The sequence below is a fragment of the Pongo pygmaeus genome, chromosome 11, assembly GCF_028885625.2.
Source record: "Pongo pygmaeus isolate AG05252 chromosome 11, NHGRI_mPonPyg2-v2.0_pri, whole genome shotgun sequence".
NCBI lineage: Eukaryota > Metazoa > Chordata > Mammalia > Primates > Hominidae > Pongo > Pongo pygmaeus.
The window spans coordinates 136985309-137004910 of NC_072384.2; the positions used below are offsets into that span (position 1 = coordinate 136985309).

General features: G+C 45.8%; 1 protein-coding gene across 4 annotated transcripts in view; it reads right to left on the reverse strand.

The window, feature by feature from the left end:
- IQCA1 (IQ motif containing with AAA domain 1) overlaps positions 1-19602 on the reverse strand; it is a 170169-nt gene that overhangs the window by 53355 nt on the left and 97212 nt on the right. For 3 of the 4 annotated variants that reach the window (XM_054478406.2, XM_054478409.2, XM_054478408.2), the window contains exons 9-12: positions 13347-13422; positions 6170-6276; positions 5902-5997; positions 774-841 (exon numbers count right to left, since the gene is read on the reverse strand). In XM_054478406.2, coding sequence (XP_054334381.1) covers positions 774-841; positions 5902-5997; positions 6170-6276; positions 13347-13422 — 347 coding nt within the window. The remainder of the gene's footprint in view (positions 1-773; positions 842-5901; positions 5998-6169; positions 6277-13346; positions 13423-19602) is intronic. The other variant, XM_054478407.2, reaches the window with a different exon arrangement.

Consider the following 19602-nt stretch of genomic DNA (forward strand, 5'->3'; position numbering starts at 1 on the left):
CCAAGGGAGAGGGAAGGGAACCCCCAAACAGGGAAGCGACAAGACCAAGGGAGAAGGGAGGGAACCCCCAAACAGAAGAGCGACAGGACCAAGGGAGGGGAGGGAACCCCCAACAGGGGAGCGACAGGTGTTGACCCATTAATAAGACCCAAGGGAAGAAAAATATACATTCAAAATTACTTCCCACATTATTTATTAGGGATTTTAATTAAATTCCTTGATAATATGTGAAATCCTAGGTACTGTTTATTTTCAATGTTAAAGTACTTTCAGGCCACTTCAAGTTAAAAATGAACACTTGAATTCATTCGTCCTGCGCTGAAGCTGGGCCCATGAAGTTCCGAGAAAGGACACAGCCCTTCCTGAGACTGGGCCTCACTGCTCTCATTCCTTCCGCGGCAGGAGCAACGGCCTCAGCAGAGGCGCTCGCGCAGATTCCTGCCCTGTGAGAACTCAGAGTCTCCGTATTTCCTCAAAAGCCTCACCAGGGTGTTATTTCTTAAACAAATAATTTAAAGAACACCTCTTCCATGAATTTTAAAACTTAAAAAAATGTTATGACGTCAGAAGCCATGGGGGTCCAGGTTTGCCTTCTGGGCCACTCAGGCATCTTTCCAGTCTGGGATTTGTAGGACTTAGAGGTGGCTCCCACCACTCCGGGACTGTGGAGGATGAACAGGGCGTGGCATCACAGAGGGGGCGCACTCGGGGTTTCCTGTGCTCTTCTCTGGGGCTTCTCACGTGCATCACAACATAACAAGTCCATTTCTCACCTGTCAGCTGTCAGATCTTTATCCTTCTTTGCCTTTTTCTCTTTCTTTTTGCCTTTCTTTCCTTTCTTCTTTCGAAAAAAAAGGAAATAACCAACAATTTAGTCAAAACAAGCAAGCAAATAAGTCCTAGAAATTAGCTAAGCACGTTGTTTTCTGGGGGTGGTGGGAGGTGGAAAGTTAATTGTGGTGGCGTGAACACGGAGCTGCCGTGTTATCATGAACGTAGGGACTAGCCTGGAAAATCCCAAGTTGCTTATGTGGTGTGTCCTTGTGTGGACAGACGTGAGGTCCCCACTGTGGCACTTGCACAGGGCCAAATTCCAAACAGGGAAGAGCATTCTGACTTTCTGGGCTCTGGCTTGGTGTCCCACAAAGGATGAGAGTGCAGTGTGGACATACAGAGTCAAGCTGTGCTCACCTTTGGTGACTGATATAAGCTGAATGCTTGTGTTCCCCCAAAATTCATGAGTTGAAACCTACCCCCAAGGTGCTGGTATTAAGAGATGGGGCCTTTGGGAGGCAATTAGGTCACAAGGGTTCCACGGTCATGGAGAGGTCTGAGGGAGCTTGTTCACCCCTTCCACCATGTGAAGACACAGCTAGAAGGAACCATCTTTGAAGTGGATAATGAGGCCTCACCAGACACAAAATCACTAGACATCGAGTCTGCTGGTGTCTTGATCTTGGACTTCCCAGCTCCCAGAACTATGAGCTATTAATTTCTGTTGTTTATAAATTACTCAGCCTAAGAACGTTGTTATAGCAGTCTGAACAGACTAAGGCAGTACCCAATTGCCTTTCTCTGTTAGCATCTAGCCCCAAATCTGGAGCCCTCAGGGCCAGGCAACAGTCTACCTCTAGTTCCCAAGGGGCTTTGCACTCAGGTACTTGTGACAGCCTAGAGGGACATGCTTCAAATGTGCTTATTTCATGTGCTTATTTGCCATCTGTACATCTTCTTCAGTGTGATGTCTCTTTATGTCTTTCACTCGTTTTCTAATCGTGTTGCTTGTTTCTTAACTTTTGAGTTTTGAGTTCTTTATATGTTTATATGTTTCAGAGTTCTATATATGTCTAGTATATGAATACTAGATCTTTGTCAGATATGTGGTTTGCAGATATTTCCTCCCAGTCTGTAGCTTGTCTTTTTATCCTCTTAACAGGGTCTTTCACAGAGCAATCATCTTTAGTTTTGATGAAGTCCAATATTTCCTTTTAAAAATTGTGTTTTGGATGCTAATTCTAAGAACTCTTTATCTAGCCTAGCCCCCAAAGTCTTCTCTTTTTGTTTTTCTAAAAGTTAAGTCTGTGACCCATTTTGAATTAATTTTTATATAATGTATGAGACTTAGGTTGAGGTCCATTTCTTTTTGCTTATGGATCTCCAGTTACTCTGGCACTACTTATTCAAAAGTGTATCTTTCCTCCTTTGAATTGCTTTTGCACCTTCATCAAAAGTCAGGTAGGCATGCTTGCGTGGGCCTATTTCTAGAATCTCTGTCCTGTTCCATTGATCTATGTGTTTAGCTCTTTACCAATAGCATACAGTCTTGATTATTGTAGCTATATGATAAGCCTTAAAATTGAGTAAATTGGTCCTTCTCACTTTATTCTTCTTTTTCAAAATTGCTTTAGTTATTCTAGTTCCATTACCTTTCCATATAAATTTTAGAATAAACTTGTCTATGTCTACAAATTATATTTCTGGGATTTTGGTAGAATTGCATTAATCCTATCCTATAAAAATATCCTAATGGACATTTTTTACTATGTTGAGTCTTCCAATTCATGAATATGGTATGTCTGTCTATTCAGATCTGCTTTGATTTCTTTACTGGCATTGTGCAGTTTTAACATACAAGTCCTACACCTGTTTTGTTAGATTTACACATATGTATTTCATTTTTTGAGTGATTTAAAAATCACATTCCATTTTAACTTTGGTGTCTATGTATTCATTGACGATATGTAGAAATACAATTGATTTTTGCATGTTTATCTTATATCCTGCACCCTTGCTGATGTAAGTTGATTTGGAGTTTGTAGATTCCTTGGGATTTTCCACAAGAAAACAATGTCATCTGTAAACAAAACCTTTTAATCTTATAATAGTTTTAGATTTACAGAAAAACTACAAAAACAGTACAGAAATACCTCTCACATAATTTTCCACATTAACATCTTACATCAAGTATGGGACATTTGTCACAACTAAGAAACCAACATTGGTACAATATTATCAATAAAAACCCGAAGTTTATTAGGTTTCCACTAATTTTTCCCTAATATCCTTTTGTTTTCCAGGATCCCAGGAAGGTTTTGGAGTACTGATTTAACCTCTTTATTTGTTATTGGTGTGTTGAAGCTTTCTATTTCTTCTAGATTTGGTCTTGGTAGGTTGTATATTTCTAAGAATGTATCCATTTCTTCTAGGTTGTCCAACTTATTAGCATATAATTGTTCATAATAGTCTCTTATGATCTTTTTTGTTTCTTTGACATTGGTTGTAATTTCTTCTGTTCTATTTCTGAATTTATTTAAATCTCATCTTTTTCTTAGTCTCTAGCATAGAGTTTGTCAATTTTTAAAATCCTTTCAGAAAACCAGCTCTTAGTTTTATCATTTTTTCCTATTGTCTATCTATTCTCTATTTCATGGATTTCTGCTCTAATCTTTGTTATTTCCTGTCTTGTGCTAGCTTTGGGTTTAATATTCCCCTCTTGTTCTAGTTCCTTGAGGTATGTTGGTTATTTGAGATTGTTCTTTTTTAATATAGGCATTTATTGTGAAAAACTTCCCTTTTAGTATTGCCTTTGCTACATCCTATAATTCTTGGTATGTTGTGTTGTCATTTTTGTCTTGAGATATTTTCTAATTTCCCTGCGAATTTTTTTCTTTGACTCAATGGTTGTTCAAGAGTGTGTTGTTTAATTTCCGCATATTTGTGAATTTTTCTGTATTCTTTTTGTTATTGATTTCTAGTTTCATTTCATTGCAGTTGGAAGTTACTTGGAATGTTTTCAATATTCTTATACTTATTAAGACTTGTTTTGTGACTTAGCATGTGATATATCCTGGAGAATGTTCCATGCATACTCGAGAAGAATGTGTATTCTGGTGCTGTTGGGTAGAATAACTGTTAGGACTATTTGGTCCCTAGTATTATTCAAGTCTGCTGTTTCCTTATTGATTTTCTGTCTGGATGATATATTCATTACTGAGAGTGGGATAGTGAGTTCTCCTACTATTATTGTATTGCTGTCTATTTCTCCCTTCAGATATGTTAGTATTTGCTACATATATTTAGGTGCTTTGATTAAAGGTGTATATATAATTGTTATATCTTCCTATTGAATTGACCCTTTTATCATTAGTTAATGATCTTTTTGGTCTCGTGATAGTTTTTGATTTGAAGTCTATTTTGTCTAAGTATAGCCATTTCTTCTCTCTTTTGCTTATTATTTGCATGAGATATCTTTTTTCGATCCCTTCACTTTCAGCCTGTGTCCCTAAATCTGAAATGAATCACATGTATATAGCATATAGTTGGATTTTTAAAATCCATTCAGTGACTCTGTATCTTTTGATTGGTGAGTTTAATCCATATACATCTGAAGTATTTTTTGAAAGGTAAGGACTTACTTTTGCCATTTTGTTAGGTTATTTCTATTTTGAGGTTCTTTTGTTCCTCTCTCAAGTTACAAGTTGCTTTGTAACTTAATGATGTTTTGTAGTGATATACTTTGATTCTTTTCTGGTTCTGGGATCCAAAGACAGGCCCAACGCTGATTTTTGTGGGTGGGCCCACAAAAATAAAGAAGCACAATGGTTGCAGTAAATGACTTGCTATTACTACACCACAAAAGTGGAGAAAGCTGCCATAGAAGCAAGGCACACCCAGGGTTTGTGGGAGGCCCATGGTTCTGGGGTCCAAAGACAGGCCCAGTGCTGATTTTTGTGGGTGGGCCTGGTGTCAGGGTTTGTGGGAGGCCCATGGTACTGGGGTTCACTGGCCTGGTGCTGAGCTCTGTGGTGAAGTCAGATGTTCACTTCTCTGTCCCTTTCTTCCAAGATAAAACTCATGGGTCTAGGAGATCTCTCTTGGCACTAGGCTGTGTGGGCTTTGGGGTGACATGGGTAAAGTGAAACTTTCATTCTTACTCTCTTCAATGCATCTTTTTTTTATGATTCTGTGCTCCACCCAGGTGCTGCAGCCTCTCACCTGAATCCCAGAGCTCTTGTGAAGGTACTTTCATCTATGGATGGTTATTAAATTGGTGTTTTCAGCTTACAGTGAAAGATCTTCAGAACACCAATTCAGTTGCCTTCAGGGTTAAACCATAATATCAACACAAAATGGATCAAGAGCCAGTCATCCTAAAAAGACCACATGCATGGCCCCTGATCTAGCAAAAGTAGTCACAAATGCAGCTGAATGTGTGGAAACCTCTAAGAAAATGTGTGAATCACAGGAAGAGCGGCTCAGTCATGGAACGTGGAGAAAGCTGCCACAGAAGCAAAGGCTGCCTATGCTCATGCCAGCACTGACAGGGAGAAGAACTCTCCGCCCTCTACCTTGGGTATTCTGGCCCCAATGACAGGGCTGTCTCTGGAATGAAGGTAGAAGCAGGGGCCAAACTAAATGAACTTCAAATACCCTGATCTAACTAGCTACTCTAAACCACTGTGAGATGGATTGGTGGCAACTTACACTTCCAGTTCATCCAATTCCTTTCCCTGTGATTCCCTCACTCACAAAAACCTGCTCATTACCATTGGCCTCCATTATAGATCTATGTACAGGTACAGTTGGGGGACTGTTTGGGGAATGTGCTTTGGCTCTTTTGATAGTTCCCATTCTATCAGTGGGGCTTGGGTAATATGAATCTGCAACTGACCGGGGCTGGGGAGATGTTACTCTCAGATGGTTGGGTTTATCCTATTTATGAATCCACAGGCCCAGAGGTTAAATGGTGGACCAATTAAATTTACCAAAGGCAGGCATGTTTCCCCGTGAGGTGTCCTGGCAATAGGCAGCCCTCCTGGACATGCCACAGCATGTCAGGAGCTGCTTTTCATGACTGAATCCGCTCCACCTCACCCCTCTGCAGGCTCCTTCCCCACTCACCTTGTCCTTTTTCTTTCCTGCTTTCATTGGGCGCTCCCTTTCTCTGTCCACAGCTAGCTTTAAGTTTTCAAGTTCCTGTCTCATCAACTCATCAACCTAGGAGAATACAAAACATACTACTTTTAAGTCACTTTGCATGTCTTGTGTTTTGTTTGTGAAGTTTAAAAATCCCTTAAGTTATGGGGTGGGTCATTAGTAGGAAATTGTAAAGAAGCACAATGGTTGAAGTAAATGATTTGCTGTTACTACACCATAAACGTAGCCGTACCTGTATCCTGATCTCTGACTCTACTTCTTTCCGTTTCTCCTCTTTGATCAGTTCTGGATCATAGTCCTGAGAGAAATTCCAAGACTCATCTTTTTTCATCCAGATTTCTATACTCCAGAAGGGTAAAGAAAAAGAAAAAGAAAAAATTTTAAAAAGATACAGGTTAATGAAATTTTAAAAAGACATAGGTTAATTGTAAGTTACTGCAATATAAACATAAGCCTAACTTTATATGCTATTGCATAGGATAAAAGTTTGAATAAAATAAGCTGGACAGATGAGATTCATATATGTGCTTGTAAATACACTAAAAAAAGAAAAAAAAACTGCTGATGTAAAAATATTGAGTTTTAGTTTACTCAATATTTTTTAAGTGTGATAAATAGTATTCTACTGTATTATTATAATCATGTAAAAACAATATGTTAATGCTGGGATTATACAATCATAGGTGACCTTTTTTGTAATGTTTTATCTTACTTTTTTTCTTCAAATGATTCACTAAAATACGAAAGATTTTGTTGCCTGTTGAACTCTCCAGGAATGATCCCTTGCCTCCTATTATAAAACAGACAACACTAAACACACAAGTACCCAGTATTTCTCCCTAATTCAACAGCTAAATTTCTGAATTACTTTTTGGATGTTTTTGAAATCACACATATTTAAAATTTCCCTTTTGCCTCTTCCTGGTGGTTAGGAGGGTGGACCTGGAGAAACATGGCCCTAGACAAAATAAGAATAATTTCTCATCACTAAAATAAATGGAAATAGAGCTCCTTTCTCGGAAGGGAGGCTCCAAATGTATGCTGAGGTGTGAAATAGCTGGATCCTCGACCTGGGACTTGGAAGAGGTCTCCCGTGGGAAGCCAAGACTTGTCATTTGGGGAAGGAGACATCTTTCTGGAATCTATGTCGAGAATGTAAAGGAAATTTGCTGGAATTTGTGAAGCTGACAACCGCCACCCAGTCTGGCCACTTCACTGGGAGCTGCCTTTAGGGCTGTGATGACCTTCAACCTAGGAAGGCAGCTGAGGACCCGGGGCACAGACAGAGGCTCCCAACCTCTAAGGGACAAGGGCTGCCCCTTGTGAAGACAGCAGAGGCTGCAGGCCTCCAAGGCAGGTGGGGTGGTGAATGAATGAAGGAGGCTTCTCAGCATGGCTTCCCTGACAAGCATGGCATGACCCACTGACCGAGAAGGGAGAGGGTGGTGCTCTAACTCTACATTGGGAGGAAAGTCATAGTCACAGACAGAAGCACAAATCTGGCTGCCGGAGACCCAGAGCCATCAAACATGAAGACCTAGCATAGAGAAGTTTCCCCAGAGAATCACATGGGCAAACCAATGGGAAGGAGGGGTTGAGTCTCTGAACAAACCACAGAGGACCAGGAACTGGCAAAAGGGATGAACAAGGAAAGGGGCAGGGATAAGGTGCTGTGAGACCCAGGAAAAGCTAGACTCTCAGGAGAGGTGGGGAAAGACTGGGGAGATTCTGATGCAAACTCAGAACTGGCGAATAGGCAGGACAATTGTCCCGAGGGTTTTGGCCACCTGCCACCTGCCTGGGGCAGCACAGCTTGGTGCAAGAGCCACTGTTTGTGGCCAGGTGGAACCCCTGCCCTACCACCTACCAGCTGGTGACCTTAGCAGGGGACAGCCTTTGCAGAGACCATTCCCCTTTCTGAGAAATGAAAATAACCCCTTCCTCATGCCGATACGGTGATGGTAAATGGAATAAAATATATAAAGTTATATGACTAAATTAATTTATTTTTAATAAATATTTATATATAAATAAATATATACAGTTCCAGTTTAGCCCCAAATAGTTGCTGCCATCCCCCAGGAAGCAGAGCATCTCACAGGGTCTTAGCCTACCTCATTGACACTCTCTACCCCTCGAGGGGAGAGGATAATGCAGGACAGCAGTTACACCAGAAACAGCTATGCCCCAAAGCCCCAAAGCAGGTGCATGCCAGCAAAGAGGAATCGGGGCCCTGGGGCCAGTGCCTGTGTCTTTAGTGGTCAGAGTCAGGACCCTCAGGACAGGACACCTGCAGGAAGACAGGACATGGAAATGCAGCTCCAGTTTTCAAAAAGAGTGGGTCTGGCCAGGTGCAGTGGCTCATGCCTGTAATCCCAGCACTTTGGGAGGCCGAGGTGGGCAGATCACGAGGTCAGGAGTTCGAGACCAGCCTGACCAACATGGTGAAACCCTGTCTCTACTAAAAATACAAAAATTAGCCAGGTGTGGTGGCGCGCACCTGAAATCCCAGCTACTCAGGAGGCCGAGGCAGGAGAATTGCTTGAATCCAGGAGGCGGAGGTTGCAGTGAGCTGAGACTCCAGCCTAGGCAACAGAGCGAGACTCTGTCTCAAAAAGAAAAAAACAAAAAGAGTGGGTTGGGTTCACAAGCTGCAGATGCTGATACCAGAGGTGAGCACAGCACTTTCTGGGCAGAAGGGGTTGTTTGCCACACACAGCAGAGGCAGGTCCACCTGACTTCCCGGACAGCCTACAGTGCAGATGGCTCAGCAGGTGTCTGAGCGGGGTGGGTGGTGGGGGTTCCAGCAGGACCCAGCAAGAGCTCTTGGCTAGCCTACCTCCTACCAGCAAACTGAAGGGCAGGGCTGTGTGTATTGCTGGCTGAGCACCGTCTCTGCCACAGAGATATGGAGGACCAGCCTGTGGTGATGCAAGGTCAGTTGGGCAGGTTTTTGAAAATGATGCAGAAAATGATGCAAATTTCTTTCAGAATGGCTAATGTGGGCTTACAAACAGACAAAAAATAAATCACAAAGGTGGTAAATTTTTCATAGGACCAATGCACTTAGGTGTCCTTCCCCAGACAGGGCAGTCTTATAAGAGGTGGCCCAGGGATTGGGGGCACAGTGCTGGGGGTGGGAAGGGGGCTCAGATGGGACTCTGAAGGTGACTGCAGAGGTGAGGCCAAAGTTCAAGGGGTGTCTTCATTCACACGGGGCAGGTGGCCAGCCCAAAACAGGTGTGACAACAAGAGGGGAGAAGAGGCGAAAAAGGCTGATGGGCTGGAGTGGGCCTACAGGAGGCAGCTGGGAAGCCTGGGCTGAACAACTCTCCTTACACATAATCCTTTCCAGTGAGAGCCAGCCCGAGAGCCAGGGTATAGAAAACAAGCATTGCATACATTGTCTGAAGCATCCCATTGGTGGAGGAGATGCTTCATGCCACTAATATGTGGAAGTTCGTTCTTTGCCCTGCACTCCCTTAGATTTTGTGGTTAGCTTGTAGGATGCATGTACTCCAAAGGCCCGGAGAGTTTACGACTCCTGCATTTGAAGTGAATTGCTCTTTTCTAGTAAATTTTCTGAAATGTACATAAGCTTAAACTGTGAAAAACTTCAAAATGTAGGAATAACACGTAGTGATAAAACATAGGAAAAGGAATCAATGCTTCCTTTTATGTGTGAAAATTGTAAGCATTCTCCCTCGAAAATTCTAGAAAAGGTTTAAATGTGTTATAACGTGCTGTTTACTAATAACAATCCCCCTTGTAGGATTTCTAAATCTTCTGCAATAGCAGCACCTACCTGTTACATCAGGGCACTTTAAACAAAACAGCTTTGTTAGTAATGGGAAGCTACTTTTCTTTTTCACTAGATTCACTAAAATCAGGAAATAACGTATTTAATAATCAAAGGAAGGCAGAATCTTTAACAGAAGGGAAATCATGCCATGATTACTTATGTAGAAACAGTTGTACGGTAGAACACATTCTCATTCTGGAGTTGCAACTATATTTAAAATAAAACACTACAGAGCCGTTTTGCCCATTTCCTCTCTAGATCGTTTAAATGGATTGAGTTTTCCACTGAAACTTTGCTTTTCTCATGACACTTTTGCGCAGGGCACTTTTCAATCCCTTCAAGAATTTCATGGACATTTATAAATGCAGGAAGCTATTCATGGCCCTCAAAGGGCAACAACTGCCCCACTCTCTCCTAGAGCGGAGAAAGAGCTTTTATCCTAAGAATGTGAAAAGCGAGGCCAAGGCAGTTTCACACATAGGGGGGCAATGAAAGAGGGGCGGGGGGGGGAGAGGTTAATCTTAGTGATTAAAATGCTAATGTTTTATTTGAAGAGGAAAACCTTTGATTTTTAAGAAAAGCATTCTAAGAGGAAGACATTTAATTCCTTTAAGTTACCAAAGACCTGGCAGATAACAAGTCCAATGCCACAACATCCAACCAGGAAAATGACACTCCAGGTTTGCTTCTAGGAGGGACGCTGCTTGCTTTTTCAGTCTTAATGGAAACAGATATTACACAAAAGGCGTGGACAGTTTTCAGAGCTTTTGGGCCGGTCAGCAGGTCGCAAGAGTTGGCTTCCCATGGGAGCATTAGATTTCTCTAATTCTTAATGTTTGCTTGTATAGAAATGATACACATTGTTTTAAACAAAGTCAGAGTATTAAACAGATTATAATAAAAAACCTGTCCCACTCTGTCTACCTGCCAATTACATTATCCAATGGCATTCTTTCCTATATTCATTTATTCATTAAAAATACATAGGACAAATTCAGTTATTACGTTTTGACTTTATTGAGCCCATTATAGGCCAGGCACTGCTCTCAGAGCAGGTGGATAATGGAAGGCCCTGCCCTCAAGGACTTGGCATTGCACTGTGAGAATCATCCGTGAACACACACTCATACCCAAGTGGTAAGTACAGCGGGCAAAGGGTGGGCACGGGCAGAGGGGGACTGTCACTCCACAAGGGCCCTCAAGGAAGGCCTCACTGGCACCGAGGCCCAAAGGGACAAGCATTCTGAGCCAGAGGAACAGAAAGCATGAGGGCCGGAGGTGAAGTGTGCCCAGCCTGCTGGAGGAAGTGCAGCGGCTGCAGGGGCCTGTGTAGCGATCTGGTTTCGTGGAAGCTCTTTCGGGTGGTTTCTGTGTTCTTTTCCTAGTGTCTATATAACATGCTCATATGCTACTTCTTGATTTATCCATCTCAGACATGAGCCCCTGACTTCCTGCTGTGGGACAGCAGGCTTCTGCTCTCTGGCTCCTTTCTTCCTGTGCCCTAGTTGTCTTTACATAGTTGTATCAGAAGAGAAGGCAGCCCTGCTTTCCACATCCCGGGGCACCTGCTGTCTGAGTGTGAGTGAAGGACAGCTTTCAGATGCCCAGGGCAGCCAAAACTCCCCTCTGCGAGTCCCTTCTTGGGTCATCCTAGAGAATGAGCTCCACCAAAATGAGGGAGAGGCAAGAAGTCAGCAAAGGCCAAGGAAGGCTCAAGGATCGCAGCTGAGAGGGAGGGCTCCACAAAGGTGCTCTTCAGAAGAAAACAAATTAGTAAGTTACCTGGCATGTTTGAAGGTGTGGGAGTTATCTTATAGATACATGCAGTACCAAGCCAGTGAGGGTGGCTGTAAAGGCCAAATGATGATATGCAAAGCAGAGTCTTAGATGGGATGTTGTTGCAGACACATACCTGATGCCAGTCGACCCTAGCCAGGCCCATGGCCCCACTGTGTGGATGACAGTAACTCCCAGCAGGACCCACTGGATGTTGTTACTGTCATCCGAACTTACAGAAACTACTCAGTTTATGCCACTGTCTCCACCCCATCCCACCACTGTAACCCCCAACATATAAGCTCGTTGTTGGCAGGTGTTACCTTTATATCTCCGGGCTAGCACTGCACCTGACACCCTGGAGATGCTGAATGTTTGTTGAAGGAATATGCAAGTGAAAAGGTGTTTCTGATAGTGACTGCTCTGCATGGTTAAGGAGTTGATGGATTCTTAAGCTTGGATGACAGCGGGGCTTCTACCAGTACCTGCCCACACGAGGAGAGCAACATTTACCTCTCCCAGTTGTGAAGGTTAAATGAGATGGGCATGGAAAAACTCCAAGGCTTGCATGTCTTAGGTACTTAATAAATGTTAGCTTTCCCTTTTGACCTCCTTTCTTCCCAGTGAAAATGGATTGAGTTGCCAAATCCTGCCAATGTCATCGTGTCCCCCAGGGTTCCCCTTTAGTTCAGCATCTCATGCAGTGGGGTGCCCTTGCCACTAGTGGTATGTAAGAGAATTTTCAGTGGCACACAGACATTTTTATCTTATATCACTAGCATATCAAACCTATGACCACATTCATATTGTTGCTTAGGATAAGGTGCAATTATTAAGGTGAAAGCCCTGAGTCAATTTAAAAATACATCTATTAAGTTAATAATATCCAGAGAAGACCAAGGTTGGGAAGGAGGCCACGAATGACTGCCATTTGGAAAGATTCCACTTCACATCCGGATTGCATCTTTCAGAAACTTCCACACTAGCACTAATGACTGAGGTCACCTTGGCAGGTCACTGTGTTTGGATTTATCCTGAGGGCACAGTAGAACCACAGGAGTTGGGTAATAGTTCTAGGAAATTAAAATGCAAATATCTGAAAGACCAGTTCCTACACTTGCGGATCCAGCCAGATGACAGCTATGCTCATCAGGCTGAACAATTGACAAAAAAATCGTGTGTCAGAATTGAGGCACACGTCTTAGTCTAATAGGAATAAGACATTTCACTATACATACAGTATCAATTTTCTTAATTTAAGCAATCTAAAAATATCTTTCTTCCCTGCCACTAGCATGAAGACATTCAGCTGACGTCTTAGGGGTTCAAAAACAGGATGGAGGTCTTGACTGTCTTCTCATCCTATATGCATCTTGCCTTTTAACCAATTGTATGCTTAAGGCCACCAAAAGGACTTTTTTTTTTTTTGAGACAGAGTCTCGCTCTGTCACCCAGGCTGGAGTACAATGGCGTGATATCGGCTCACTGCAAGCTCCGCCTCCTGGGTTCAAGCGATTCTCCTGCTTCAGCCTCCCGAGTAGCTGGGATTACAGGCTCCCGCTGTTATGCCCAGCTAATTTTTTTATTTTTGAAGAGATGGGGTTTCACCATGTTGGCCAGGCTGGTCTTGAACTCCTGACCTCAGATGATCTGCCCGCCTCGGCCTCCCAAAGTGCTGGGATTACAGGCGCAAGCCACCTCGCTTGGCCAGGAAATTTAAAATAGAGACAGGCAGAAGTCTCGGTTGTGAGTGGCATGCAGCAGCCTCCTGTGATGGGGTTCCCAGCACGTGCTGCTGTCTCGGTGACCATGCACGCTCTCCTAAACTGACCTTTGTATGCGTTACATCCTTCCTTCATTGCAGGAAGAAAAAGACTTGGTGACATTTTCCATTTTTCATCTTCTTCCTGTTCAAAGCAGAATATTTTTGTTAATCCCAGGCAAGACCGGGCAGCAAAAGACGCAGACGCTGTGATAACCGTGACCAGGGTTCATGCTGTGCAGGCCCAGTTCTGGTCCCCCTGGGCAGTGACCCTCTGGCCCGTCTAAGTATGGAGTGCTGTGTCCACTGACCAGGCATGGGTGGTCCAGGCTCACCGAAGCATCCCCTGCTGATACCGGCTTTCCCTTCTCAGTGGCCTCCCCTGGGGTACCCCATGCCCCGAGTTTGATCCTGTCTTCTTTTTTGATTAAAAAACTTTTTTTCTTTTATTTTTTTTTGGAGACGGGGCTTAAGCGACCCTCCTGCCTCTCCTGCCTCAGCCTCCCCAGTAGCTGGGACTGCAGGTGTGCACCACCACACCTGGCTAATTTTTAAATTTTTCTGTAGAGGTGGGGTTTTGCCATGTTGCCCAGGCTGGTCTTGAACTCCTAAGCTCAGGCAATCTGTCCCCTTCAGCCTCCCACAGTGTTGGGATTATAGGCCTGAGCCACCACACCCAGCCTGGTCCTGTCTTCTCATGCTCACTCCTTCCTTGCTCTGAAGGCTGAGTTCCTAGCCTGAGTCCATCTGTCTCTCTCCTCCACGTTCTTGTAACCAGCCCTTGGAGCTACTCCGCGTCCTTTGCTGAGCTGCGCTGCTTGCCAGTTCTAGCGCCAGGGCTGTTCCTTCCTCTCACTACCTGCCCCATCCTTGAGCCTGGAGCTGCCGCCTGACTCTGGGGCCCTGCTTCCTTCCTGGAGCCAGAGTCTAGCTAGCCTCCCTACCCTGGGCCCCCCACAGCAGAGAGAGCCTGGCCACCATCCTTGGCTCCTGCTGCTGACTCTGTGCACCAAGATGGGAGACTGCGGTGCTACCTGCTGCCAGCCCAGGCCATAGCTCTGCTCTGAGCCCCAGCACAACACCCACTCCACCCGTCTGCCGCCAGGGTTCACCTGCGCCTAATAGTGAGAGCTAGGCCCTGCAAACCCACATGTGATGTTTCTCTGCAATAACGTTGACGCTGCCTCAACAGTCAGGTTTCCGATGACCACTATCATGGCTATTGCTACCCTTAGAGAGGGTGAAAGGAACAACGCTGGCCTCCATTCTGTCCTCGGGTTCCCGAAGCAGGCTCAGTACTCTCTATGCAGTGGGAGGAGGGGCGGCAGTTGGGTGGCGCAGGCGTGCCTCCCCTGGGCTGCTTCCTGAGCATGCCCTGACTTGGGCACCTGATGGGCCCTTCCGTTTCTGCGCTCCAGGGTTGGGCTCCGGGATGCGGTGGCCTGAACACGGTGCCCCCACAGTCCCTTGTGGTTGTGTAGTATCCATGCATCAGATCCAGAGGTATTTCTCCTCTCTCTCCCCACGGCCAAGCAATCACCAAACCCCACTGTTGCGCCGCGGAGGCTTTCCTGGGGTCTTCCTGCTTCCGCCTCCAGTCCCACTGCCCTGGCCCCTTGCTCCAAGGTTGGCTAACGCAGGTCACTCTCTTCTCTCCTGCTGGAAGGGATTTGCAGCAGACCTGGCCTCACGATTTCCTCCCTTGGAAGCCCCACAGAGGCATCTGTCTTGGAGCTCCTGGGAGGCACCGTTCCCCACAGGACACAGTCCAAGCCCCTCAGCAGACCACACACGACCCCCACAGGTGTGGTCCCCCAGAAGTGGCCCCGCCCACCTCTGTGGCCTTTGCCCTTGCCACCTCCTGCCTCTGCCGTCACTGCAGAGATGCTGACAAGGCCACCCTCCCTGCACCTGCCATGCTCTTTCCCCTGCTGTCCTGTCCGCTTGGAAGGCCACTCTTGTCCTACGCTTTCTGATGAATTCAGACTCTGAGCAGACCTCCCGTCCTCCTGAAATCCTCTCTGATGGCCTTCCTGCCCTTGTTGCAGGATTGTCACTTCCTAAGAACAGCCCGCTTTTCCCACCAGACACAGCAGGCAGGAAGGACTCTGTCAGCCCTGGGGCCTGGCCGCTTGGCCTGTGTGCGACATTTCCTGGATGAAACAAGAATAGGAAAAGTATAGGCTCAATCCACGGATAAATGGGTAAATACAATGTGGTATTTCCATAAAATGAAATGTTGAACTCACCCACAGAAAGGAGCGAACACAGACATGGGCTACGGAGCGGAGGAAGCATGAAGACCTAGGCTGAGAGCGTGAAGCCAGACCCAAAAGGCCTCACAGTGTATGATCCCGTTTATATGAAAACAGATAAACTCACGGGCAGAAAGCAGATTAGTGGTGGCCAGGGGTAGGGGTGGGGCAGAGGGGGGAAGGGGAGGGACTGTTTAATGGGTGCAGGGTCTCCTTGGGGTTGATGAAAATGTCTCCACTGTCACGCTACTTTACTGCATCCCTCATTGTGATTTTTGCCAGATCTGAGAATTCCTGACCAACAGAACCATCGTTTCTTTAAAGACTCACTTAAACTTAAGTTCTTTAAAGAGGCACTCTCTATTGCTGAAGTGAAACCATAGTGGATACACTGGTTTCCTGATACACATGAGAATACAACACAATCATCGGAATAAAAGAGGCCGGGTGTGGAGCCATTGGACTCTCCCCAGCGCGTGCCCCAGGTGGCTGGGAAAGCCAGGGCTTCCTTGAATCCTCCCCAGCCCAGGGCTGGCAGCGGCTCTCCCTCCCAAGACAGTGCTGGGTTACACCCTGAGCAAAGGCACACTCGGTTGCCTCAGTTACTTTCTGAGGCAACTGTAGCTCTGATCAAGTCACCTCCTGGCTCAAGTGTCCCCAGGGGCTTCCCACAGCCCCCTGAGACCATGGGTTACCAGCTCGCTCAGAGGCCACACCTCCTGCCCCTGCTGACTGTCATCTGTGGTCTGTCCCCCTGTGAATCTGCCGTGTCTTTTTTCAGCTTTGCATTTCAGCTTTGCATTTTGCTTTGAGTCCACTGTGTCTTTCAGCTTTGCATTTGCTCAGGTCACCAGGAAGCAGGGAAGACGCATGAAACGGGATCACAAGAGCTTCCGGGGAGGCTCGGGGTGCTGGGGAGGGGACTCTCACTTCATGGGGAGGGCGGGGCATGGCATGCCTGGAACCGCAGCCCATAAGCCGTGCAGGGGGAGCTGCAGCCAGCGGGGAACCAGGGAGAGAACCTGGACCCAGAAACACCATGGGGCCCAATGCCTATGACACAGCTCACCCACCTTCCAGAGTGCACACTAAATCAAAGCTCTCTGGTAAGAAAGTCCCACCTACGACACAAGGCTTGGGTTAGCTACGCCCCATTCCTGGCTCCCAAGAGAACCAGGCATTAGAGAAAAGCCTGCAACAGCAGCAAGAAAAAGACTAGCTGTGGATAAAGCAAGGCCTGGGAGGAAAGAGGGAGAATTCATGAACGAAAGAGAAATTTAAAATCACTTTAATTAGTATATTTATCCTCAGATATATTATTTATCATCTGTCTGTCTGTCTGCCTCTCTCTTTCCAGGTATCACTAAGGAGTCATACACCTTTATTACTTTTTTGTCAATGTTATTGTCTATTATTGCCATTTTTGTTTTGGATACTCAGATTGTTCTATGTTTGGTCTCTGGGAGCCCCTACACTGGTGAAGCTGTGCTCTTAGAGATGGATGAAGGGGAGGAAGAGGAGGGTGAAGGGGAGGGCTCCAGGGAAGGAGACTGAGGTGTGGCAAAAGGTTTCCAGCAGAAGGAACAGCATGTGTGAAGCCCAGATGGGGAGGCTGTGTCTCACAGGGATGGCTGAAGGAGGTTCGGCAGCCATGGGGACTGCGTGGGGCTGGGCAGACAGACATGAGGCTGGAGTGGTGGGAGAGAGAGCGGCAGAGGAGAGAAGAGGGAGGAAAAGAGAGACAGGGGGACAGAGATGGAGAGACAGAGAAAGAGGACGGCCCTTGAAAGGACCAAGAGCTGTGCTTTTCAGGGAGCTTGGTGTTGGCTTACGAGCAGGGCAGCTACCCAGGAGCCTGGTGTGAAGGAATTGGCCCCTTGGGACATCACTCTGGCTGGAATGGGGGGTTGAGGGGTGGGGAGGAGGCTAGTTTGCAGGCATATGTGATGTCCATCTGTTATAGCAGAATCATAATTTATGGCTTAAAAGTTTTGCTGGATGAATAGGTGTAACAAGGTATTTTAAAAAATTATATTTCTTTAGTTGGTGTGGCTGAACTTCATTTTGTTTGCTTTTCTGTTCATTTCCTAACTTTGTGGCCTTATCTTGATTTTTACAAATGAAAGTGCACGAGCCTACCTGTTTACCTGTGAACCTTTCCTGAGCAGCTACTAAGGGTGGGTGGGACTCACTAGGTACTAGTACTGCACGGCGCCTGCCTCTGAGATCCTTGAGTCCTCCTGCCTCCCGGATCCTCGCTCGCCGTGCCTCCCACGGCCCCTCTTCCCCCGATGCCTTTTACTAGGTGGTTCCCGGGTCCAGGGCCTCCCTGTAACTGTCACACACACGTTTCCCCCAATAGAAAGCAGGGGTCGCCTTTCCAGATCCCATCCCACCACTGTGGCTGGCCTTGCACACTCTGGCCCACTTCCTGGGGTGAGGAAGGCCAGCCATGACCCGAGTTCTGACGCTCTCTTCCTCTACACAGGGTGGGTGGCCCACTCCACTGTCAGACAACTTTTTTGACTTAACCCAATGGAGAGTTAAAAAAAAAAAAAAAGAAAAAGAAAAAGAAAAGAAAAGAAAGAAAGAAAAAAGAAAAAAAAAATCCAATGTCCCTAGACCAATTATGCTCAATTAAGTGAGAATTTCTTCCAAGGTGTGTGGACATTGGGAATCATTTTTTTCCTAAAACCACTCCAGGCAGCTAGACTGAAGGCCACATATTCATTGAAGTTGTCCTTCCATCAGCTGACACCCAGTTCCTGGAGCCTCAGGGAGTCTGCACCCTCTTCATGCCCTAAGTCTGCTCCAGATGAAGCCTTCCTGACTCCTATCCCCATTGCTCAAAAGAGATTTCCATATTGTTTGCCCTCCTGGCCATCTCCTGTGGACTGTTCTAGCTACCCAGGCTCCCAGTCAAGCAACGGTGCTGGTTTAATGGTCATGGTGGAGCCATGGCCAGTGACCTCCTTGGCCTTTGCGGCATGTGAAGGTGGCCTGCAGTTATGCTGCTGTCTGGACATTCCCAGTATACCATGAGCCTGGAGTTAACAAAGTCCTCCTATCTTTTTAATGCATATACCATGTAGACAGATTTCTCCTGCTTTGAAATTATACGAATGGTTTTTAGGTGTTTATTCCTAATGACTTGACCGGCTCAGGCTGCTATAAGAAAATATACACTAAGTGCCTTATAAACAAAAGAAATGTATTTTTCACAGTTCCGGAAATTGGCAAGTCCTAGATCAAGGTGCAGATTCTGTGTCTGGTGGGGGCTGCTCTCTGCTTCAGAGACTGCGCCTTCTAGCCATGTCTTCACTCCGCGGAAGGGGCAAAGCAGCTCTCTGGGGTCTCTTTTACAAAGGCACTAATCTCAATCACAAGGGCTCTGCCCTCAGGACCTAATCACCCTCAGAGGCCCCACCTCCTAACACCACCACATTGGTGATTAGCTTTCAATGTATGAATTTTTTGTAGGTGGGGGAACACAAAAATTCAGACCATGGCACCCAACAAATGTAAATTTCTTACATTTGGCCCGCCTAAGTGACTTCATGCTTCTGGAGGGGAGTGTTTATTCATGCCTCCGCCATTTTCCATCTCCATTGCTTTCCACGCTTGCTGGCTGAACAAATAATGAACAGATGAGAGGAGAAGTGTGTTCTCACCTGCAGACTGACCTCAGAGTTGAGTCACTGTAGTATCTGCCTTTTCTGCTTGGCCACACCAGCATGCCATGATCTGTGGTTTGTTGCATCCAACTTTCTTCCCTTTTTTGCAAACTGACCCATTTCCATGGCTCCAGTTTTCTGGGCCTTGCTTTCTCTGGGGCTCCTCAAATATCACAGTTAGTAGCACTTAGACTTGACCTGCCCGGTCTCTGGGTACTGCTGAGACATTCAACTGCACAGAAAGCTTCCTTTAGAGCAGACTGTTGCTTTCTCATTGGCTTCTCACTTTCTCTTCATGGCCCGATCAGTTATAAATCACTCAGCACAAAGCAGTTGTTAAGTGAAAATAAACTTATGGAGGCCTCTCGATTTGATTTAGATGATAGTAGTCCTCCT